This window comes from Filicampus tigris, chromosome 14 (assembly GCF_054856515.1).
Source record: "Filicampus tigris isolate MCC_2025a chromosome 14, RoL_Ftig_1.0, whole genome shotgun sequence".
Taxonomy (NCBI): domain Eukaryota; kingdom Metazoa; phylum Chordata; class Actinopteri; order Syngnathiformes; family Syngnathidae; genus Filicampus; species Filicampus tigris.
Genome location: NC_141230.1, coordinates 13,829,314 through 13,853,873, shown reverse-complemented (window position 1 = coordinate 13,853,873; position 24,560 = coordinate 13,829,314). Strand labels below are relative to the sequence as shown.

Below are 24,560 nucleotides of genomic sequence, written 5' to 3'. Positions count from 1 at the left end.
GCTACAGTACAGTGCCACATTATTTTTTTTTGTATTTATAAAATGTATAAATGCATTTAAGTATTTTAGCACAATGAAGAAAGTACTGTAATGACTGGAAGTATTAATCTCATTGTTGCTTTACAATAAATGGTAGAACAGGATAATTGAGGGTGTTGTTATTTAATATTATAACAAATATGAATACACGTAAAAGTATTATTGTGTCTCAATTTAGTGCAATTTATTTAGTAAACAATGTGCAATGCGCTGGAACAGTGGCAGTGACAAAATCTGTATCTCCTGGCCTGCCAGAATTTGTATCCACCCATCCAATCACAAAACGGTGAACCCCAACCATCAAGTGACTCTGTGTATTCCTGGGATCATTTTGAGTACCTGTAGCAAATTTGAGCAGGATCGCTTTTTCCTAGGCAAAGTTACTAGGGGATACAGATTCTGGCAGGCCGTAACAGCCTGCTACCATGTTGCCCTGCTAGCAACATACATACTCCTACATACATACATGTATCATGTATGTTAGGTTCATTTATTCAGGCTGGGTCTAAAGACTCTGAATTGCAAGTGAGTTTGAATGTGAGTGGGAATTTGTCTAAATGTGCCTTGGAATTGGCTGGCAACCAGAAAATGGATGGACAAAATGGAATGCAGAAAGTCAGGATTAAAATAAAACACATAAATGCATCGTATTAATAGTGTTGTCATGCAACAAGTTTATCTTTATTTGTGGAACTGTTTACATCTTTAACTCATTCACTGCCAGACATTTTTAAACCCTCTTTTACCCTAACGTTGGAAGAAAAATGAAAAAATATATAAATAAATTCCTGGGATTGAATGGCTGGACTGTGAAAAGACAAATAAATATGTCAATGGCAGTGAATGAGTTAAGGATTACCTCATAAAACATGGAATGAGAAGTTTCAACCTGGCTATCGGAAAAACAATGTTCCCTGTTAGTCATTTTGAGGAGCTCCTATTTATCATACAAGGGTGAAATGTTGACAATCCCCCAAAAATCTCAGTAAAAAACAAATACCTTTGACGTTTTCATTTCAACAGTTAAATGTGAATTACAATAAATTAAACAAACATTCAACAAAAGACAGGATTGAAAATGTAATAGATTTTCACTGGGAGAATTTCACTCACAATGAACATAAGACAGTTCAAGATAACAGACAGACTGCATATTGATTGTTTAAAGTTACCACTGAGATAAAACATGTCACATGGCTTTTGAAAATGCAACAACAACAAACAAAAAACAGCATGTGAACAGTCATGTGAATTGGATTCATTCTAAATACAAAACACTTCTATATGGTTGAGAGTGATACTAAATACAAAACACTTCCATGTAGTTGAGATTGGAAAAACTACTGTAACAGTGCAGGAGCACACTTCAGGTAAGCACCAAAAGGAAATGAAGTGTAATGCTGGACGAGAAAAGTGACTAATAACAGTAAGTAAACTTGCATTTTCCACACACACTCACAAAATCACACACACACGCACACACTGAAAAGAAAAGAATGAATGACTGAATCAGAGACCAGTGTGTGTATAATAGAAATATACAATACTGTGCAGAAGTCTTAGGCCACCATTAGCTTTGTTGATTTGATTTTTTTGTTGTTGTTGTTTTTTTGCAGCAGTCGTCATGACATCGTAAAACAGTCAGTAGTAGGGTGCAAAAAAAATTTCTGAGAGATTCCGCTTGGGCAGAGGAAGAAGCAAGTAGATTTTAGTGAGAATATGAACATGGCCATAGATCCAAAATAATGGGCTGATGGTGACCCCTGGTATAAATGTTTTTTGTAGGTTCGAATCTCGAGTTTGCCTATTCTTCCTATCCTTATGTGGCTGTTGAAATAGTAAATTCTCAATTGTGCCCAAAGTCAACTGGGATAGACTCCAACTCACTCGTACAACAAATTTGATGGTAGCCTTAGACGTTTGCACAGTAGTGCATGCGATGTAATTTTTTATCTGTTCATGAAGTCAGTCATCAAAGGTAGCACACTGTCTTCTTCATTGCACATGTTTTCGTGTATCAGCAAACCAGCATGTGAACCGGTTCCATCCGGTTTCACACCGACGACGTCTGGGCGAGTTCCCTGGGATCTTTGCTCTGCAGCGTGCTGGAAACGGTGTCGGAGTCGAGCAGCTCGATGATGCTGTAAGGGGAGCAGTCCTCCAGGCCCATTTTCCCGCAGGCCCAGCCGCAGAATCCCTTCTCCAAATCCCTCACGGCATGCCACCACCTGCTGAAGGCCCAGGACACCTGCACCACGGCCGAGTACAGCGCCAGGGACAGCGCCACGGGCATGATGAGCACGGGGTAGAAGATGATGAGGAAGGGGCAGATGGTGATCTTGTGCCAGAACGTCCGCTCCTCGTTGTACACTAGGAAGACGTTGTACCAGGTTAGGGTGCCGTAATAGAAGGATGTGATGAAGGAGAGCAGGAAGACCACGGGGGCGCAGGAGATGCTCCATAGGACAACGTGAGGTCCTTGGCACACGCCCAGGCTGCAGGCCTGCTTGGAGTCCTCCCCGGCCTCGCACTCGGCGTCGAGTCGTTCCCTGGACTTGGCCAGCTCGCGGAGTTCTTTCTCTGTCATGGTCACGTGGATGTCCACCACCTGGCCTTTCTTTTTCCCCCGCGTGATGGTGCCCGTAAGAGTTACATAGCGGCTGTCTGGGGGAAGGCTCCAGGCTCTGTCTGTTGAGTAGACACAGGAAGAAATCTATTAGATCCGGATTAAAATTTGTGAATATGCAGGATGATGGTGTCAAATTGGAATTATTCTGCCTTGACGGAGGTCTGCAGTGTGTGTTAGTAATGGCAGGATTTTTTTTTAAATGCGTCTTTTTCATTGCGTATGTGTATGTAATATTGTTGCTGGAGCACTGAAAAGATTCAAGATGAATCACCTTCATTTGTGGGTGTAGAGAGGAACTTGGCTCCCTCCTCGGCACTCCTCTCCGCTCCCTCTTCTTCGCCTCCTTGGTCACCGTCGGGCCCTCGCTCCACGTCGGAGCGATAGACAATGATGGACTCGGGACGCTGCTCTCGCTTTCTCCTCCTCTTCCTCCTCACGGACGGTCCCACGTCGCCGTCGTCTATGTGGTTCGCCGACGATTCGGACCTGAGGGAGAGGATCTGGGGGCTGCCTTCTCCTACGGTCTGAGACTCCTCTACATGGGCCATCCTATCAGCTGGCCTATAGTCGACTCTATGAAGAGTTTTCTGGATGAGGACTATTGTCCACTCATTGCGTTCAGGGACAGGAAGCGACTGGATTGTGACATCAGACACATAAAGGGAAAGGCATTAAAAAAAAACAACAACACTTTTTCTATTTCCGGTCACAAAATGAATCACGTGCATAATGATGCTGACCTACATTTTGTGTGCGTTCATGCATGTGCTGCTGTTTGGTTATAAAATACACCAAATGCATTTATTGTAGATTAATATGGACAGTATGAGTATCAAACAATGTCTGATTGATTTGATGGAAACGTTTGTGCTTCAGCAAGTTTATGTATCATAACATAAGAAGTGTATAGGTTCGCTAGAGACACGTTTTTGTTGAGCTATTCGGTTCATGGGAACATTTTAACCAGAAATGAAGGAATTAAAGAAACAATGTAAGCCATTCTCCTCCCATTGAAATCCCACCCATGTCCGCTCTTTTGTCTTCCGACAGCCGGCAAACGACGCGTCCCTCTCATACGAAGTACAACCGATAGTAACTCTTACCTTAACGAAGGTGCACCAGCATTGGGTAGAATTGTAATATTTTAAACGATAAAACCCGATAAATGTGATGCACTTGGAGGCAGCGACACATCAGAGCCATACAGATGGGTTACGCAAAAATGACTCCCACTCCAGGATAGCGCTCAAGACTGCCAAACTGACGCTTTACGTAAAGTTATTTCCGGAATTGCCCTAGCGGCCGGCTGTCCAGATGCGTTACGTAAATGTCTTCCTGAATACAGTAGCACCATAAGTAACCCCGCCTTCTCTTCCGTTAAACGCTACGAAAATCTGCAAATTCTTTCCATATGAAAACGACAAATCCTTAAACTAGAAAAGCGTAAAGAAGAAAAACTATAAAATAACATATTTTATGGTATAAAATATTAAACGAATTCGGGTATTTATTACCCATTTATTTTGGTTTGTAGTTAATGTTCTTTTTGTAAAAGAACCATATGCTAGCTAAGCATTAGCGCCGCAAAATGACGTTGGTAAACCGAAGCTAGAAGTTATGCTAATTAGTGAATGCGAACTCTAAAGTAACTGAACTGTATCAATGGCGTACCAAAGAACGCCCAGTGTTATTGATAGCATCCTCTGCCGGTTAGGTAAGTCAGTTTATGACATTATGAACTTAAAAAAAGTGTTATTGGCAGTTTTTGTCTGTTCCAATCCAAAAGTTAAGAGCAATTTAGGCTAACGTGGTTATAGCTTTATTTGATCTTGGCAATTGACCTCAATGACAAACAGCAATGTTGTGCTAAAAAGCCTTACATCTGCATATCTTTTTTATTTTTTATTTTTTATACAGTCATTGAAGTTCGTGAGCTTTCTCAGAAGAAGAATGACATTGACCGAGAGGTTGAAGGTAATGAATTCATGTCATTATTTTAAAAATGGTAATTTTGCCATTTTGAATGAAACTAAAAGGCATCCATTTGGGCGTCTTATCTTGTTTCATTAAGTTTGGCTTGTGTGCCCACAGTTCATAAAGCAAACATTGCAGAAAGGAGGACTTATATTGAAACAACGCGCACACATATCAAGAGACTTGAAGAGGATGCTGATGTGAAACACAACACTTTGAAACACAACAGGGCAATTGCAAAAAGGTATTAACGCATTATATTAGTGCTACACGATTAATTGATCCATCCATTCATTCTCTGTACTGCTTAGTCTCACTAAACTCCACAAATGAAGGCAAGAGCCCGGATTTGAACCCACGACCTTTTAACTGTCTATGCAGAGGAAGTGCTAACCACTCGTCCATCATGCCACTGATTCAATGATTTTCATCCATTAATTGGAGCTTATTTGTCAGGACCATTTGAGCCAAACAACTGAGATAATATGGTTACACAAGTGACTTTGATTAACCACAAAAAAAGTTCAGAAAATTGGAAATCAGATTTTAGGGAAAAAATCTGATATTTTATTTTATGGCCATGCCATCCAGACCGAATTTGTTTTAATGATCACTGTGACGTATTTAGTTAACATGTGTTTTTTTTTCCTCCTAGTATGAAGGCGACTCAGGGCTTGCTCCTTCAGTATGAGCAAACTTTAAGAGCAGAACTGGAGAGCATAAAAGCCAATTACAACAATGACAAGTGGGTCCGCCAATTGTTGGTTTAGCAAATTATAATTGGAATTTATTTGGTATACCCCCCCCCCCTTTTCTTTTTTTTTTATCTGTGACCTATCTAGAGAAGGATTCGAAGACAAAATTGCAAATTACAGGAAACTGTTTCAGGCTCATCAGAAGCCTTTTGCACAAAAGCTGCAGGCGCAGAATGATGACACGGAGAATCCAATCATGGGGTCTCATGATGATGTACCAGTAAAAGCCAAGGAAGGGGGAGGAGCCTATGTCCCTGGTAATTACCAATGCGCAGCCAGTACCAAGATGCCTTCAAAAAAAAATAAAGTTTGAATGTTATAATGTTAATAGTTACAATGCAATATTATGACTTAATTCTTTCAAAATGGCAACTTTTTTTTTCTCATAAAGTTCACATGCTCATAAAATTACAACTATTTCCCGGCATTAGTTAGCCTACACCTGTAATCTCAGTTTTTATTCTCTAATTTTCTCCCCTAATATTACAACTTAATCCGCATTTAATGATTTTTTTTCTTAATAAACATCTGACTTTTAAATTGTATATTGAGCCTTGGTGAATCATCTTTGTAATATCCTCTCCAATAATATTAGTTCTTTGTTCCTGGAATATGAAGTTTTTATTCACAAGAACTGTATCCTTGTGATTTTATTGCTTCTTTCAATCAGTCCCTAAATACTCCATTGTGCGTTTGAAGCGCTACATTTGTATTGCAGTGAATTGATTTTAAACATTTAACTGTTTGATTTTGTAGATTCTGGTGCTCCTCGTTCCGCCTCAGAGAAAGGACCAGACAGGTATTTTCACCGCGTATTTACACAGAAAATAAAATGGTCACAGTTACAGTGGATATAAAAATCTACACACCCCTTTTTAAATGTCAGGTTTTAGTAATGAGACCAAGATGAATCATTTCAAAACTTTTCCAACCCCTCTAGTGACCTTCACGTAAAGGCCACCAAAGAAGCAGACATGGAAATGGAGAGTTCATCTGTGAAGGATTCCACGGCTGTCGTCTCCACTGTGAATGTCAGTGAGACGAAGGTGAGACTCCGGCGCGTCGGTTATAAAGTCATCATAGCTCCCGACTCCGTCTTGATGGTCCGCTTTTGAATCACTGTGACAAACAAAGAGATGTCCGAGTGGTCCAGGGACCTCTGCGGAAGCGAGCACCGAGGAAACGGAGGTGCAAAGCGAGGCCTGGGAATTGTCTTCCTGCGGCGTTGATGAAACTAGAAGCAATGAGCAACATGTGAGGGCACAAAGTAAGCACACGGCTTTGGAATGCTCCAATTTGCCGGGTTTGCGTGCACAGTCCAACTCGCGTGCTCAATGTTTCTTTAGATCATCGTGGACGAGATGAGACGCCCAGTGAGGAAGCGGTCGAGCAGGAGGTCCAACCATTAAGCCAAGTAATAACAACAGAATCCACGCAAGATCGCGATGATCAGTTTGGAGAGGAAATAAGATGTATCGATGGTGCAAGTGACCTCATGTTGTGGCCTGTGTACAGTATCGTGCATAAGTCTTGGGCCACCATTGCATTATTTGTTTATGATTTTTTGACCATATCTCATTAGAGGAAGTATTTGTATGTTTTACACATTCCATTACTAATCACATAATCACATTAAATATTTTACCCCTACAAAATTATATTTTTAATAAATGCTCATTTTCAAATACAATTTTAATACTTTTTATTTTTGTAGTTGTCTCAAGTTACTGCATTTAATGAAAAATATCAAAGTTAAATAAAACATTTAAAAATAATCACTAAAATGATATGCAATCAAAAAAATTATTTAAATGAATTACATACTAAAGTGTTTCATTGAATTGAAAAATTAATTAACAAATTGTTTTTCCATCCATATATCCATTCATGAATAAAATATTACATAAAATAAAAAAAAAATTCTTTATAAATATTTTTTCAATATTAGACAGAATAATGTACAGTCAATGAAATTAAATCAAATCAAACAGTACAATTTCCGTATTTAATGATTTTGCTTGTGTTTTTACATCTAAATCCATTTTTAAAAGTTAAAATTATTAATTGAATGAATAATATAAAGTTATTAATTAAAACAATTACAAAAACTATAACCAAGCAAATGGTAAATAAATATTTATTATGTCTTGTTTCTGTCTTAAAGCTGCATGTTTAATGAAAAATAAGTGTCCATTTTACATAATTCAATCAAATACAATAATAGCCATTACAGCATTTGGAATTTAAAAAAAAAAATCAAGCGTAATTTTTAAATGTAATCAAAATATTTGTGACCATTTTTTGGAGGGTTTCGTTCCTTTTGAAGCTTGTGGTAATGGCTGAAGAGTTTTTGCACGTAGCGCCCATTTTCTTTTCTATTCCGTGTTGTTGCGGCAAAGCAGTCGGCCGTGTCAGAGGAAAAGGAGGCAGCAGAGGCGCAAATGGAGGAAGGAGGTCCAGCAGAGGAACAGGAGCAGGAGCAGGCACCACAGAAACATGGCGCTGCTCCGCTACTGCAGGGTCAACAAACACAACCTCAATCCTCCACTGCGCCTGGAACGCCAACATTCCACTTTAAGTAGGTTTTGGATGTCAAATCCTTGTAAAAGACTCAAGCTAAAATGATGAATGTGTGTCTGTTTGTGACGGTGTGTGTGTGTGTTGTTCACTCCAGCTTTAGCCCAACTTGCTCCCCAGTTGAGGGCCCGTCTGGTAGCAAATCTCCAGCCTTCATGTTCTCGCTCAACTCTAATCCCAGCACCCCGGGCTACTCTGGTTTTGGCTTCGATGCCGTCTCTTCCCATGATGAGGTAACGATGGAGAAAGTTCCACGCCGCGCCAAACGCCAGTCGACAGATGCCGAACCCAATACTTAGCGCCTCATTTTGTTTGCAGGATCTATCGTTCCCGTTCAGCAGCTCCTTCTTCAATGACAAGGTATGAGCGTCAACCCTTGCGTTGATTTTTTCATCCTGCGATTCAAAGCAAAAAAAAAAACCCAAACCCCACCAAACTCTGTTTTCAGAAAAAACAGGAGACTAATTCAGGCGGTAAGTATCTCACATCTCAAATAAACAGTCTGCTTTTTGATTTGATCTCCTGCTAAATTTGTTGAGTTCATTTCTTCGCAAGTGAGCAAACCTACAAATTCAGCAGGGGATGGAATCCTTTCCCCCTCTCCACTGTACATGTTCACACACGCGATTCTGCAGGCCTGGACTTCCTGTTCAACCAGCCGGAGCAAAGCGAGGACTTCCAATTCCCCTTCACCTCCGAGAGCCTCGCAGATAACAAGGAAAACGCTGCTCCCGACTTTCGCTTTTCATTTAACTTTTGAGAGACATTCACGTTTTGCATTTGCTTTTTCTTCAAGCTGCAACGTTGATAAGAATGTTCAGAGAATGTTTATATTGTATATGGCCAAATGTGTGTCTGTGTTGTGGCATTTGGTTGAACGTTTTAAAGTCATCAAAACATTTCTCTGGTAATTTAGAACGCAAGTCTCATAAAATTCCAATTCAGATTTTTGTCCCCTTCTTTTTTTCCCATATGACTGTTACTGTTGGAACTTTTTCTAAAAAGCATGTCTTTCTTCTAACTTATGACTTTAGTTCTGCAATATTATTTAAACAATAAAAATATATTCTCATAATTTAGTACTTTACTCTTGTATTATTGCGACTTCCTGAAAAATTGTGACCATAGTCTTGTTTTTTTTTAAGGACCTTATGACCATTTTGCTGCATTACAAATGTTTTTTTAATGACGTTTTCTTCAAATGTATAGAAACTAGTTAATTGGCATGATCATTTTCTAACTACCGGTACTTATTTGTTGAACTTCTTTGTAATGCATTTAATATTTTAATGTTACATATTCATTCTTGTAAAATATTGCATCTTTTTTCTCATCGCAACAAAAAAATACCTTACTTTCGGACATTATTCTTCTTCCCCCCCAAAGTTTTTTTAATTACTTACTATTTCACTTTCATAAATTACAAATTTTTTAAAACCTTCGTCACTGTGACTTCTTTGATGATAGTATTTTCAACATTGTACAACTTTGTATAAGCAAATTAATAACAGACATTTTTACATGATAAAAAAAATTAACATTAAAACTTCTTTTAAAAAAGCATCTCAACTTTTAAAGAAATAATTACATATCCATGTAATTATTCCGTATCCGTATCCATGTTGAGCAATCGTCTGCTGTAATGCTTTTGCTCCCCTGCAGCTGATGACACCCATTAATAACACATCCCACTAAAACTAAACGATCCATCCATTCTTTGGATTCTTACTCACAAATACTCAGGTCAGTCTTACAGTGTGTAACTATTTATTCAAGTCCACAACATTTACGTGTAAAATGACAAGACAAGGCAACAACGTGCATAGAATTACCTATAATCATTTAGGTCCCGTTCACGATTGATTCAGTAGTAATACAAAGTAACTCCGCTCTTGACATGGTAAAGCTTTGCCTGAACTTTGGAGTAAAGAACATGGTGAAACCTTAACATTCATCCAAATATTCATTTTCTAGCGCTTGTCCTCATTAGAATGGCGGGCGAGCCGGAGCCTATGCCAAGACATTCAAATTCAGAGAACTGCGGAGGAAAGGCACTATAGAAAATGGATGGATTTTTAAAAACAGTTAAGATGTTTTTATACTTGTATGACAGATAATAATATGATAACAGATAAGACTTTATCAGGGTTACGACAGCTTAAAGCGGAAGTCAAACCCAATTTTTTTTTTCCAGAATATGTTCTATGCAGGCCCACTAGTCTAAACATGGCATTCTGATTAATATTGCGTTTGTGGAATATGAGAAATCCACACGTTTTTAGCGAGCTCAGCCATTTTGTCACTTCTGTCGATTGAAGATGACATCAAAGTTGCTCAGGGCTCAGATAACGACCAATCATGGCTCAGCTTCAGGAAACAGTTTTTCTTTGCTGCTTAACTTATATTCCACAAACGAAATATTAATCAGAATGCCGTATTTCAACTAGTGGGCCTGCATAGAACATATTCTGGGGAAAAAATATGTTTGGGTTGACTTCCACTTTAAGGTAAGTTAAATTTAAGACATTTTAATTCCATTTGAAATTAAATTTAAGAGCAACTTCCCAATGTGTCATGTTGTCCAAAGTTGCTACATTACATATATGACGTGCATCTTCTCTTTAAGAGCTAAAATAGTAATTTAATTGACATTTATGGCAACACTGTTAGTTAGCACAACAAAACAAGCAAGTTGTTTGCTCCAAAACAATTTGCTGAGTTGTTTTTCATATCTTTAAGTTTGGGGGGGGGGGGCAATGCAAGGACCATTTAGCTCTTTAAACTCTTATTTCATCCATCCATCCAGCTTGACCCAGGAACAGATGATTTCTCTTTCTTTAATCCGTGTTTCTGAAAGAATTGTGTTTGACCTTGGTGGTTCCACTGTAATAAAACCTGTTTTGTTCTGAATGCCCAATTCAATAAATAACAGCAGTTAGTAGGTCCTTAACTTTTTAAAATCCAGTTGTTTAAATAGTTTTGATTAAAAACGTACGCCAGCATGCATGTAGAAATGTCACGGAAGGAGGAGCAGATTGTATTTTTTTTTTCCATTCTTTAAAAAAAAAGTGCAGAGTGCAGTCGGGGAGTGCCTAGAAGCCTGAGTCGATGCTGAGAGAGCGCCGGGTCACATGTTCGATCTCTCCCGGGATGTACTCACAGAAGCTGGTCTGGTACTTGGCCAACATTTTCAGCATGGGCCGCAGGTTGAACCACCATTGGACTTTGGGCATGCGGTGCCTGAGAAGCAAACACGCCGTCATGTCAACAAATCACTTCAGAATCCGCCTCTCAACTACTCCCGGAACTTACTCAAAATCGGTGGCGTCCTTGAGTTCAGTGAGGGGGCTGAACGAGACCACCTTCCTCTGAAGGCCCAGCACGCACGCCGTGTCTGTGGAGTTGCAGAACACGCGACCTGAGGATGACACGCGCTGCAATTATTAGACACACCAAATGCTGATGGGTTCGAGTACCCGCTGGTGCCCCAATACAAGTCAAGTCAGAGGTTCCAGTTTCCAAATACCAGCTTGTGAATGTGAGTGTCAGTGGTTGTTTTGGATATGTGCCTTGTGATTGCCTGGCGACCAGTCCAGGATGTATGTCGCCTGGGATAGGCTCCAGCTGACAAAGGAAACCACGCTCGTAGTCAAAACCCTCATTTCTAAAATCATTTTTCCAACTGAAATGAATTAAAATATCATGAATACCTTCCACCATCAAGAAAAATAGCACAACAGTACTGAAGTTTATTAAAAAAAAACACACACACCCAATACAGTAACAATAACCTAGAATGGAAAGAACTGAAGAGTTTATGCATCAAGAATTCATTTAATTCATTCATTTAAATTTATGTGGTTTGTTGCAATGTGCAATTCTCTTTGTTTTAGGTTTATTTTTACAATAGACTTCAACTGGGAGTGGTAATCAACAACTTGAAGCAAGTGCTTTGCCTAGGTTTTGAAGATTTGTTCACCATTTGCCAAACTGCTGCTTGCTGTGATGTTGGCTGGCACCATCAAGTGCTCAAAAGTTAAAAAAGTCAAGACAAGAGTCTTGCTACCAACCTTGTCGGTAGTTTTCTGTTAGCTTCTCACTTATCCACTGGATGGCTTTCACTCCAAGCTTGGTGCCATAATTTCTGTCAAAGGGAGATGGTGCTCCTCCCTGGTGAAGGAGATCCATTTACTTTTTTGGGGTTTTTTTCATGTGAATGAAGACCACAAGGTGGCGCTGTACCTGTTGAAGGTGCCCCAACACGTTGACCCGACAGTCGAAAATGCCTTTCCCCTCGGCGGAATACAGCTTGTGGAGGAAATCCGTAGTGTAGTGCTCATGGCATTTTTCATTCCTGTTAAGTAGAAGAAGTGAAATGCAGAAGAGTTGACGAGCGTTTCATGATAGTTGGAGATATAGTATGACCAAGTGATGCGGCAAATACTGAAAAGTCCCACTGCCCACTAAAAAAAAAACAAAAAAAAAAAAAAAAAAACGAACAAATTATTCTGACTATAATTGCTCCCAAAGTTTTTTGTAAAAAAATTAATCCAAACAGACATAGTAACAAATCGGGATTACGTCTTTTTTTTTTTTTTTTAAATAAAACTGTGTGGACAAAGTAGTCTTTAGTAGTTTTTGCTGTTTATTTAGATTTTTTAGATTTAGGTTTTTTCCTAAAATTGGGTCATTAAAATGCATGAATTAATTTTTTTATTAGCTTTTTAATTATTTGAATTTACATTTTTATATTGTTTCAACCAATTATTTAATTATGTATACTTCAAATGTATTTCCTTGTCTGGTTTTAGTGCGGTGAGACACCAGTCACATATGAGGAAATAGGTATGGCTGCCCTGGTTAATTTTCTCTCCTTTTTTCCGCGTGTACTGTGTGTGTTTTCTAAATGTTGATCATTAATTTTTCCACATCTAAAAATTGACTGATGAAATAACCCCCAATGTTTGCCAACCTCTGATATACACCATAGACTAACACGCAGTATATTGAATGTACACAAAGAAGTCAGCCAAACTGTCTTTTTCTAACGGCATAATCCCGTCTGACCTCAATACGAGCCCCCGCTGGATGTCCTTCTTCATTTTCTCTGTGAGATGCTCCACATTGGTCTTTGAAAAGGCAACATAACGTGAAGTTAAATGTGGATGAAAAAGTAATTGCGGAGAGAATCGGCGGCTGGTACCTTCAGGTCGTGGATGTTAAAGGGGTCCTCAAAGATGTAGGCTGCGTCGGCGCCCACGGCAATGCCGGTGCTGGTCGCTAGGTAACCGCAATAGCCCCCCATTGTTTCCACCACAAAGACACGTCTCTTTGTCCCTGTAGCAGACTGTTTTATCTTGTCGCAGCCCTAAAGGGAGAGATTAATAAATAGGAGGTGTCAAGAGGAGATAACTCAAGGCTGCGCGTGTGTGCTGCAAGAACATGAAAGTTTGAACTAATTTGATCACACAGCAGGAGGACTGTCATATTGTATGAATAGATTACAGGGTGTTTAAAGATGAGTAGATTTGATTAGAACGTTTCCATAGCGCTTGCAGACTAATTACGAGTCAATCCAATTCTTTGCAAATAATAAATATAGCAAGGTTATTTCTTGTTTTGTTACACTTTTGAACAGCTGTTTAAAGGAGTGCAGGAGCGCAGTTTGGAAAATGTTGTCCCCCCCCAAAAATGACAGTGCAATTTAAAAAGCACCCATGAATAAAAAGCTCATTTGTTTACGTATATTACATTACAGAATGTGCTCAGTGTTACCTCCATAGCGGCGTTGACGGCGGTGTCAGCCCCCAGACTGAAGTCTGTCCCGGGGACGTTGTTGCTGATGGTAGCGGGAATCACACACATGGGGATACACAGCTCGTCGTAGTGGGCTCGGGCCTCAAAGAGCTCCAGCATGGCTCTGTAGGCCTTTGAAAGTGGCAAACACAAACAGTGAAGACTGCTGTAAAAAAAAAAAAATACATAAGTTCGTCCAACACACATAGTGTGGAACTTATAGGTCACGATTTTTTTTAATGAGTTTTTACGGCATACCCACGTCCTGTAGTGCCCTCGGAAAGTATTCCCCACGATAAAGGGGCGGTTCACTGTACCTCAAAGCCTCCGATGACCAGCAGAGCTGAGATATTGAACTTGGCCATGTTCTCCACAATCTTCTCCATGTGTTTGCTCGGAAGTGTCCTGGACAAGTGTGTCATTTATTTGGCATTGAGAAGAAGAGCAGAGGATCACTCACGGCAATCTGAAGCTCACCTTTTTGTACCCAACAGCGAGCCCCCTTGGCCCGTCCATCCCGCCACATTGTGCCACTCCATCTCAACCACCTGCAGAGTGGCAGAAAGTCACATTCTCCTTGTTACCAAGATAGATGGACGGTGGTCAAGGACGCCGCCGAGGCGGTGGGCCTCACATCGCCATTGGCAAAGCCCTGGAAGCCGTTGTGCACGGCGTAGACCTTGTGCCCGTGAGCGATGGCCAATCTCACGGCCGAGCGAACGGCCGCGTTCATGCCGGCTGCCGGGGCGCCCACATTCAGGATGGCCAAGGAGAAGTCGCTCTACGGGGAGGAGAATTCACATTCAGGACTTTGACTTATGTAAGTGCCTTTAGCCAGCGTGTGTACCCTTGCAATTTGACACTTAATATCAAAGTTTAAGTGGAATATTTTTGCACAGTGATTAACTGCTTCTAAAAGCAAAAATGACGGACGGGCGCAGCAATTCCTTCATTACTGGAAAATGTACTTGTGTAAAATGTTTGCAAACAAATAGCTCCAGAGTATCTGTCCATCCATGAAGAGTGAAACCAATTAAAGCTTAAGTGATCTGCCTATTTTGCAAGGCTTAGAATATTGTGGGTTTTTTTTTTGTTTTTTTTAAAATATGAGCTCCCCCCCCTTTTTTTTTTTTAATAAATATCGTGTGGTTTTATACAGTATCGTGAGCTTTTTATGTATCGCCAACCTCCCTACAATATCGTGATAATTATCGTATCGTTAGGCTTCATTGTGATATTATAGTATCGTGACATTTGGATATCGTGACAACGGTAAAAATGTCTATAGTCCAAGGGGTATTTTGCCAAAAGCGTCTCACAGACATGTTATCACTTGGGGAGAAAAAATGCATAATACATCTCTATTACGGTACCTTATTTTTGCACCGGAACGACAGCTTTTGCTACTGTGATGACCGGTGGCAGGCCTAAGGCCAATTTAGCGACTTTTCTGACCACTCTAGTGACTACAGTGTATAAAAAAATAAAATAAAAAAATAAACAATGAAGATCACTAGGAACTAGGAACTTTTTGTGGTGTTACTGGAGACAACTAGAGATTCAGAGACTCCAGAGCAGATGTTCAACCCACCAGGTGAATGCGTAACCCGCCACGTGACTTATTTAAGAAACTCGATGCAGGTTATCATGTACATTAGCCCCGCTATTAATTTTAAATGCAGAAACGGTCACTCAAAGACACTTTTTCAGAAAAAGGCGGATAACAAAAGACTGAACTGGTTGTTTCAGTTCACACTTGATTGGTGAACAGGAAATCTGGACACGCAACTACGTAAAAAAAAAGAAAAAAGAAAAAAAGAATTCATATAGTTTTTCACAATATGCCCACTGTACGAATGTTAAAATCATCCGTATTAATCCAGTGAACAGCATTAAGGTTTCCGTTGTAAGGATTAATTAAGGTACCACTGGAGTCAGAGACTCACCTTTGACTGGGCAGGCTTCTGGAAGGCAAGAAGCTTATAGATGTTCCAGTTGTTCTCAAAACTCCTGCAAGGACATTTTAGCTCAGTTGTAACTTTTCAATTTCACTGGCCACAACATGTGGAACACCTGCACACTCTAATGCAATCTTACAAAAGAAACATCATTCGTTAGAGACTCTAAACTGCCCCAGACCAAACTTAGGACAAACACCATTTAAAAAAAAAAGAAATGGTTGTATGCTATGCACAGAAATCTTAGTGCTTACCCCCCACGCAGTTTAACAGCCTCATCAAACCTCTTCTCATTCATGGCCGTCTGCACCAACTTTGTCTGCAAGCGAGGGTGTGTGAAGTAAAACGGAGCAGCAGCAGCTTCGTTGCGGGTTTAACATCAACGCCGGAAGACGGGCTCACCATCTCCACACACTCCACGAGAGGCAAACGCACGGCCTGGTTGCCGGACAGGCCGATGACGCAGGCCGGGGTGTCGGGAGACGCCTCCATCAGGGCAACCACCGCCTCCACGCCTAACTTGCTGCTCTGAAGACACACAGGTGGCGACGGGGAGTGCCTGATTATATTTGATCCTCTATGTATGGACCATCAATCTGATTATACACGTCATCCCTTTGAATGTTCAAAGCGACAGTGCCTATTTGGGAGAGTTGGAAACTGACCGTTTAAAGCGGAAGTCAACCCCAATTTTTTTTTTTTTCAAGAATATGTTCTATGCAAGCCCACTAGGCGTTCTGATAAATATTGTATTTGTGGAATAAGAGTTAATATGCTCGTTTTTAGCCACCTCTGGGGGCGGCCATTTTGTCGCTTCTGTCGACTGAAAATGACATCACAACTACTTAGGGCTCAGGTAACGACCAATCACGGCTGACCTGTTTCCTGAAGCTGAGCCGTGCTTGGTCGTTACCTGAGCAGTTGCGATGTCATTTTCTGTCGACAGAAGTGACAAAATGGCCGCCCCCAGAGATGGCTAAAAAGGGGTGGATTTTGCTGCTTAACTCATATTGCACAAACACAATATTTATCAGAATGCTGTGTTTCAACTATATGTTCAATTTGTTTGGGTTGATTTCCCCTTTAAAGCAGAGGATAAGTAAAAGTGTCAAACAGGCGAGTGAATGAAGGAAAATGGGAGTGCCATGAGAGATTCAACCAGCCTTCAGTGGCTAGACACTCATTTAAAGCGGAAGTCAAGCCAAACATATTTTTTTCAGGAATATGTTCCCAGCCGGCCCACTAGTTGAAACACGGCATTCTGATTAATTTTACGTTTGTGGAATATAAATTAAGCAGCAAAATGCACTCGTTTTTAGCCATCTCCGGGGGCGGCCATTTTGTCTTCTGTCGACTGAAAATGACATCACAGCTGCTCACAACGACCAATCACGGCTGACCTGTTATCTGAATCTGAGCCGAGTAAAACAGAGCAAAACACAAATACAAACTGGAGAGTGTGATATACAGCAGTAGCATGATACATTTCATTTGTGCCATTGAGTTTGGTTTGCCAAACTGTTTAGCATGGTTAAATGAGTATAGATCCTTATTTTTTTTTTATGTAGACATGTCATCTATTTTCCCTAAATTAGCCTAAAATGCCAAAGCTAGACAACAACAGACATTTGTTCCTAGCCACATTAAAAGTCATTTTGAAAACCACTGAAAATGTCTCTTGTTTTTTTTTCAAACATCACCTCACACAGCACGAATAGCTGTTGGTGCATCCCATGCAATGGGTAGTTGCTACGTGTTCTGTTTTCAAGACGCGGAAAACAACTCACCAGTATCCTGTCGAACGCCGAAGGCGTCCCTCCTCGTTGGACATGTCCGAGTACGGTGACTCTTGTGTCGTAGCCCAACCGCTTCACCACCAGCTTCAGAGACACATATGAAGAGATGGTGACGTCATGCTCTAGCTCATAATCAAATCTTCTTCCAACCAAACTTACATCGTGCAGATAAGTGGAGGAGATGGGCTTGCCGTGCATGTCGATAGCGCCTTCTGCGACAATTATAATGTTGAGTCTGGAGCCTTTAATACGACTCTGGAAGTGCACACGTACACCAATTACATCGATAACATCTCAAGATTTCTTTGAATCAGAACAAAAACGTAAAGGATGGGCATTTAACTGAAACCTGTTACGGGGAAAACCTGTATGTGTCATTTAAAAGGGGTGGAATGATCTTTGAGAATGTTCTGAACTTCTGTTTCTATGACTAAGTTGTCTTATTATTGTTGCTGTCGTCTGACAATTTTTGCTCCGCGTGCACAGCACAGCGCATGCAGCGTTGTTTTTAAAGTGCTCTCACAATGAAGTTGAGTCGAAAGACATTTCGACTCTTTGAAACACGATGAAACGCGTCAAAACATTTTGAAACACTTCAAAATGTTTGGATACGCAAAGGGCGACATCGTGTCGTGCTTCTTTCGACAGAATGTCATTGAGATTGAGTATGCTGGTTGCAGCCGGAAAACTACGTTTTGTCTCACTTCAAGATGCGATTGATCAACTGTCAATTGCACACAAACATGGGAATTCTTTGCGATCGATTCCTCTATCATTTCTGTATTATGCCCATCCCTATTTTGAACACAGTCTGGACCTCTCACCGCCTCGAGACGGTCACACATGCGATCCTCCCAGTCATCTTTAGGGGGAGCCTCAGGGATGAAAAGCCAATCAGCGCCGGATGCTAACGCAGACACCAGAGCTAGATAGCTGGAGAAGAAAAAGTCCAGTTAAAGGAGTCTGGCTATTAGTTTAGACAAGAGCAACAAAAACAAAAAAAAAGTATTCAAGCTCACCCGCAGTGGCGCCCCATGACCTCCAGGACAAACGTGCGTTGGTGGCTGTCAGGAGAATAACAACAAGCACAACAAGTGTTTATTCGGGACCTTCTTCTTACTGATTAAAGATGCTGGGATTGCACAGCCGAGAGGCGCATAGAAAGTTCAAGTCAAGACTGGGCAAGGAAAAGCCGAAAGTGAAAACAAATCTGTACAAATGAGTCAAGCTTTTTCAAGGTGGTGCTCATTTGACCTTTGCGCAGTGGTCATGATAGCGTCAATGATCTCGATGATGCGGTGCAGAGCAGAGTCTGCGCCGATGGTCATGTCAGTGCCACAGAAGTCGTTGTCGATGGAGCCAACCAGGCCCACAATGTTCAGATGGCTGTGCTGCTTCGCCAGCGTGTCCGTGATCCCCCCTGAAAGTGACACTGGCTCATAAAAAAAAAGGAAAACTCATTTTTATTACAAGGAGGTGTCGATAGCGGGCTCGGGCTCACCACTCTGGACGAGCTCATCCAGTAGGCTGCTCCACTCGCTTCGAAAGATGTTGGCGCCGGTGAGGCTGCCGTCGCCGCCGCACACGCACAGGTTGGTGATGCCCCGTTTCACTAAGTTGAAGGCGGCAGACAGCCTCCCTTGGCGGGTCATGAACTCCTTGCATCGCGCGCTGCCAATCACAGTCCCGCCCTATGCGGTCCCGTCACAGGACAACGTCAGAATTCAGGTGTAGCGTGAAGCATTGGGATGCTTTTTTTTAACACATTTAGGCGCTGTAAATATGAAATTTAGGGCTCGGCGAGATGGCCTTAAAATTAAACCTTATAAAACATGTTTTCACAAATAGCTGATTTCGATCTTGTTTTTTCCCCCCTTTCTCTCTCTCTCTGAAAAATGGCAATGCCATTTAAAACAAGTTTTACTTTCTCGTAGGGCTGAAACGATTAATCGAATAAGTCAGTCACCCAAAAAAGTCTGAGCAAAATCTCGGTCTTAAAGCTTCTCGTGTAGCATTTTTCCACTAATACTACTGCACCACTCCAACTAGAAGGGCACTCAATGAGGAAACTGGCTAATATGAGCTAACAGCTGACTACACTGAAATACACTGACACACACGTCACTCACCAGGCCAGGCTCCACCTTTGAAAGCCACACAAGGTCACACATACTACAGTGTAAAAAGTGAGAATGGCAATCCCAAATGGACAAAAATAATACCGGCCGCTAGGGATGTAACGATTAATCGAAAATGTATTTAAAATCGATTTGCTTAAATTCATCTAGAAAATGATGTCTCAATACGTTTTTTCATTCCAGATGCATAGCACATTTTGAATGTGTAGATCAAATTATGCTGTTGCGCCAAACGTCATTGCGTATTGCATTTGTGGATGGCTGCAAAACCACATTTGTGCACAGAGACAAGCATGGTAGCAATTTTTTTATTTTATTTAATCGAATCGAAAATCGGGAACACAGCTGGGATAGGCTCCAGCACGCCCCGCGACCCTTGTGAGGAGAAGCGGTACAGATAATGGATGGATGGATGGAAAATCGGGAACTGAAAATCGAATCGGGGCTTGAGTGAATCGTTACATCCATACCTGCCGCTCATATGCACATTTTGTATGACCTGTCACAGTTTACTTAACAATAAAAAGGTCTGTTTAGTGTCGAGTCAAAAAGGTGCCCAAGCTTACACAGAATTTTTGTTTTTATTTTCATAAGAAAGAAAAAATCTATTTTCATGCGATTACTGCCGAAGATAGCAGCGATAGGCTCCAGTACGCCCATGACACTCGTGGAGAAAAGCGGTTTGGACAATGGATGGATGGACGGATACTCGATTTATCAATGAAATAATTGGTTGCATACTCGATAGCTGCAGGCCTACTCCCCCCATTTTCATATTTGCTTTATTTCTCCTGATACCAGCTAAACCATCTTTTATAAACTGTTTTCCCCCCCAGCATTTTTTTCCCACAGGACTGACTGGCCTCCACTTCCACAGAAATGAATGAAACTCATTTTTTCTTGACAGATATCTAAACCTGCGCCATAAACTCAAATTAATAAATCAAATCAAATCATTCCATCATCTGAGATGGAAATTTTCCATCACTGTCACAAACACAGAGGTCAACATTTATAACAGACAAAAACTAGAGATGACCACAAAAAGTGGATGTGAATGAAGAGAGGTGCTGTCGTCAAGCCCGAATGCCAAAGAAAGAAATTGAGGGCAATGAGGCTGATTCCAAACATATCACAACAATCCCTAGATATCATGCAAATAAGTGCTTCGTGGTGATGCCAATCATGCCATGACATCCATGCCGTAGCATTTTTTTTTTTTTTTTTTTTTTAAATCCCAGGTGAGCTCTAATCCACCTAAAAAAGTGCAATAAGAACAAGCGCAAGAATAAAACATTTTCATTCAAACACAGTAACCTGTAACAGCATGCTTGTCTCTCATCAGTCACACACATACCAGTTTGCGGTGACACAGGTCAATAAATACGACCTGGACTAGGACAAAGGAACCTCTACATACGAATGCTGCTAAATTCGAAAAGTGAGGATTAAAAGGATCAACAGCGCAAGTTTTTGTTCCTGATGCAAACACCAGTAATGAAGCAGTAATGTGATGATAACAACAGAACCAGAAATAGAACTTAAGTGGCACATACGCATGTGTTCTGGTTGCTAAGGGCAATATTGTTCGGTTCACAGCAAGCCGTAATGTACACCGTAAATTGAGCTACATTTAGTCCTTAGGTCAAGAATCTCCATATCCCCACATATTCAGTCACATATCAAAGTTGAGTTAACGCATTTTTGCACTTGAAGACAAGTCTATACTGTCTAGTCTAGACAAGTCTATACCCTATACTGGTGGTCCTCCTCGTTTTATTTTGACAGTCTTAAAGTGTTTTCCCTACAAATGTTTACTTGAATTGTTTATGATGACGGCATTTTTACACCGATCTCCATACAGAGAAAAATTGCGCCTAAATCCGAACAAGGCTAGCGGGTGGTCGACAAGCGTCCCAGATTGTTTCGACCTGAGAGGCGACACTGTACACGTGGGACTAGTGTCATAGGCTCTGTGACTAAAAACAACAATAAAAGGAAGGGGGACGGCACTAAAAGATGTTTGCTTCCCACGGGAAGAATATGCCTTTCAAGTGCTACAAAAGCTCCTCCAAAATGTACACCGGGATTTGCATCACTCAAGCGCAACTTGCTGCAAGTACACGCTACGTGAGGTCGGCTAACAAACATGCAGCAAGGCACCTTACCAGATTACAACCTGTACTAGGCGGGAAGACGGAAGAAATACTGAAAGTCCTATCATGAACAAAGAAAGAGACAGAGAACTTGAGAACATAGTTAATGTTGGGGTACACAGGTGGGGTAGGGGGACGGTCTTATTAACCTGGAATTGAAAGGAAAACACTCATGGAAAGCGGGGTACACACTTACCAATAATCATGGCAAATTTGACCATTTTTTCCTTCCCTTGCAATCTAAGCCAAGTTACTTCTACTGCTTTTTCTTATTTTGATTTTCCAACAGTCTGGATGCCCTGTGACGCAATGCTGCCTCTCACAACTCAGTCATGGTACCACACCAGACAAACGCTAAAGAAGAGTAAGAAAACAGTCGCCCATTTTCGCATGATCTGTGGGGTCTCTTACTTTTTAAGATTCTGTAAACGAAATCGGTATGCGTGTACCCCGCTTTAGGTGTATCAACGCAGCCAACTCACTACTGATGACATCACTCAACGTACCAGCTGGATGATGTTAGTCACACTTTGCCAGTGTGCCAGTTTGATGTTATCGCCGCCCTCCACCAGGCCCTGGTAGCCCTACAGGGTAACAAAAAGACACATCATATCATATATCATAACAAACTGCATTGAAGCCATCCCATTATTTGCTAAAACTACAAGGCAGACTGATGTAAAGCATATTTTATTTTATTTTTTTTACCTCATGTATCAAGTAGACCTTGGCACCGACATAGATGCCCATTCTGGTCACAGCTCGCACAGCAGCATTCATCCCTAAGCCAAGGACAATACAAACATCTGTACATACCACGTCAAGTATCAAACATGGGAACCTATAGCCGCTAATGGAACGGGCCCACGTTGTGTTGAATGAAGATGAATTCTGAGGTGTAAACCAAAACATTATCCTCTACAACAGCAATTCCCAACCATTTTGCCGCGTCACATTAACGTATTGCAGGAAAGCATCTACAGTTTGAGTGTTACAAGCCTTAAAGCGATGGAGCAAACGGTGCATCAACATATACTGTACAGACAGACGAGGGACTGCACTATATAATCGGAAAAATATCGATACCACAATAATGGCCTATGCAATATACATATCGCAAAGACATGCAACAATTTTCTGATGGAATTGTATGCTTTTATCTGAATTTGACCAGTCATGCCAACTTAAATGCACACTGACACCCAATAGTTTAACATTGAGGGGAATTATAATTAATTAGCTAAGAACAAATTGAGTTTATTGCTTATTTTTCCATATGAAAAATATACTTCTTTCATATAAAAATGTCATTTCCTTAGGTACATCTTAAATATCACAATGATATTGATATCGCTCTAGTCAACGTCCATATCGCATAGTAGTAACTTGTGACAGTCTTCTTCGTCTGGCATTTACATTCATTTATATTGGGAAAGATGACTTGAGATAGGTGCGATTTAAGCATGAGCATGGTCACGAAACGACTTAAGCTTATATCTCACGGCGTTACTGTATTTTATTTGAAATCCATTGCGGTAGTATAGAAAGCCCAACTTATAATAATAGTCACATTTTCAAAGGCAGTACCTAAATGGGCCAATTAAGGAGCGCTTGCTAATCGCACATGGTGTTGCTTCATCAATACATGGTGAGGAAATCGGTGGAGAATTTATGATTTCATAACATAATATAGGTCAAAGGTTATATTTAACATACTGATTTGTCAAGAGGTTGTCATCGTTTTGTTTAATCATTAACCTGTTTAAATTCCGTGTACGCCTAAAATTACCACATTTACTATTCTCTTTGAACGCCCCATTAGAAGGTACTCCACTTTCTTAACATCGGTTTTGACGTAAATAATGTTTTATCTTTCTTGTGCGAGGGACAAGATAGTAGTGTGTTCAAAAGAGACTTGACAAACATTAGCCGTGTTAGCATAAGCTAGCTTCACGTACCGCCGCTTAAGTTGCAGTATTCAATTTTCTATATAAACTGAAAAAGACAGCTGAAGTGTGTTTGGAGTCACCTTGTGCGTCCCCGCCGCTTGTGAGTACAGCTATTGCCCGACCGGCCCCGGTCATCTTCAACTTTTCCAGGTCCATGGATGCCATGTTTGCTACTTCTCCTGTCAGTGAAAATGTGATGCTTCCGAGGGCGTGGACGTTCGTTTCAACAACCAAATGGTCGTAGAGTTGGTTCGTTATCCTGATCTCAACAACCTGGGGCCTTTCGGGCAGTTGGACGACTCTTGACTCCGTCCCTCAGAAAAGCGAAGGAGTCTTGTTTTTTCACCCACGCCGCCCGGAAATACGCGCTACGCAGTTGTAAGAGCGGGTTAAACATAAGCTCCGCCCGCCTGCGAGGTCCTCATTTCAAGGCGACGGAAGAACGTTCAGCACGTACAACACGGACATTTGATGGTAGGCGTGGCTTTGCTTACCACTCCGAAACTATAACAGCATTGCAACACCTGAACGTTCATGGATGGATAGATGGATGGATGGATGGATGGATGGATGGATGGACGGATGGATTAGATAAGATAAAATAAGATAAGATTAGATAGAGCCTTTATTCTTCAACCAGAGAAGTCACTGTGGTACCCTTTATTAGGTATACTAATACTACACATACTATACATATACTCATTTCACTCATATTAAATTATTTGATATTAGTTAGTACACAGTTTAGACCATTATGCACAGACACAATTGTACAGTGAAAATATCTTCAAAA

The 24,560-nt window shown here is 40.9% G+C and overlaps 3 protein-coding genes across 5 annotated transcripts; 1 reads left to right on the top strand and 2 right to left on the bottom strand.

Moving 5' to 3' along the window:
* Nucleotides 1-693: 693 nt before the first annotated feature.
* tmem169b (transmembrane protein 169b) lies at nt 694-3,923 on the bottom strand. Its single transcript, XM_086051730.1, has 3 exons — nt 3,772-3,923; nt 2,940-3,303; nt 694-2,727 (listed from the first exon to the last, which is right to left on the bottom strand). Exons 2-3 carry the CDS (start codon nt 3,214-3,216, stop codon nt 2,093-2,095), a joined length of 912 nt encoding a protein of 303 aa, XP_085907856.1. The 5' UTR covers nt 3,217-3,303; nt 3,772-3,923; the 3' UTR covers nt 694-2,092.
* Nucleotides 3,924-4,030: 107 nt separating this feature from the next.
* LOC147136452 (uncharacterized) lies at nt 4,031-9,007 on the top strand. 2 transcript variants are annotated; one of them, XM_086051766.1, is made up of 14 exons: nt 4,031-4,382; nt 4,586-4,642; nt 4,760-4,886; nt 5,298-5,387; nt 5,485-5,654; nt 6,154-6,196; nt 6,338-6,443; nt 6,532-6,664; nt 6,744-6,811; nt 7,800-7,975; nt 8,072-8,207; nt 8,293-8,334; nt 8,423-8,447; nt 8,610-9,007. In XM_086051766.1, exons 1-14 carry the CDS (start codon nt 4,331-4,333, stop codon nt 8,732-8,734), a joined length of 1,350 nt encoding a protein of 449 aa, XP_085907892.1. In that variant the 5' UTR covers nt 4,031-4,330; the 3' UTR covers nt 8,735-9,007. The 2 variants fall into 2 exon arrangements, with proteins under 2 accessions (XP_085907892.1, XP_085907891.1); XM_086051765.1 differs by having other exon boundaries at nt 7,797-7,975.
* A 717-nt stretch (nt 9,008-9,724) lies between these two features.
* Nucleotides 9,725-24,145, bottom strand: pfkla (phosphofructokinase, liver a). 2 transcript variants are annotated; one of them, XM_086050759.1, is made up of 22 exons: nt 23,848-24,144; nt 22,527-22,600; nt 22,325-22,402; nt 19,026-19,215; nt 18,779-18,944; nt 18,544-18,588; nt 18,349-18,457; nt 17,684-17,779; nt 17,516-17,608; nt 16,131-16,256; nt 15,983-16,047; nt 15,717-15,780; nt 14,405-14,551; nt 14,248-14,318; nt 14,088-14,175; nt 13,750-13,902; nt 13,178-13,342; nt 13,042-13,103; nt 12,217-12,328; nt 12,045-12,144; nt 11,287-11,392; nt 9,725-11,214 (listed from the first exon to the last, which is right to left on the bottom strand). In XM_086050759.1, the coding sequence occupies exons 1-22, from the start codon at nt 23,930-23,932 to the stop codon at nt 11,067-11,069; spliced, it is 2,343 nt and encodes a 780-aa protein (XP_085906885.1). In that variant the 5' UTR covers nt 23,933-24,144; the 3' UTR covers nt 9,725-11,066. The 2 variants fall into 2 exon arrangements, with proteins under 2 accessions (XP_085906885.1, XP_085906884.1); XM_086050758.1 differs by having other exon boundaries at nt 17,516-17,779; nt 23,848-24,145.
* Nucleotides 24,146-24,560: the final 415 nt, after the last annotated feature.

Coding starts and splice junctions, on each gene's coding strand:
- tmem169b (XM_086051730.1), bottom strand. CDS start 3,216: ATGGCCCATGTAGAGGAGTCTCAGACCGTAGGAGAAGGCAGCCCCCAG. Junction 2,728..2,939: donor CTCTACACCCACAAATGAAG/GTGATTCATCTT, acceptor TCTACTCAACAG/ACAGAGCCTGGAGCCTTCCC.
- LOC147136452 (XM_086051765.1), top strand. CDS start 4,331: ATGGCGTACCAAAGAACGCCCAGTGTTATTGATAGCATCCTCTGCCGG. Junction 4,643..4,759: donor CATTGACCGAGAGGTTGAAG/GTAATGAATTCA, acceptor GTGTGCCCACAG/TTCATAAAGCAAACATTGCA. Junction 8,335..8,422: donor GCTCCTTCTTCAATGACAAG/GTATGAGCGTCA, acceptor CTCTGTTTTCAG/AAAAAACAGGAGACTAATTC.
- pfkla (XM_086050758.1), bottom strand. CDS start 23,932: ATGGCATCCATGGACCTGGAAAAGTTGAAGATGACCGGGGCCGGTCGG. Junction 18,458..18,543: donor GTCATGGGGCGCCACTGCGG/GTGAGCTTGAAT, acceptor TTTCTTCTCCAG/CTATCTAGCTCTGGTGTCTG. Junction 16,048..16,130: donor TCGTGGAGTGTGTGGAGATG/GTGAGCCCGTCT, acceptor CCTCGCTTGCAG/ACAAAGTTGGTGCAGACGGC.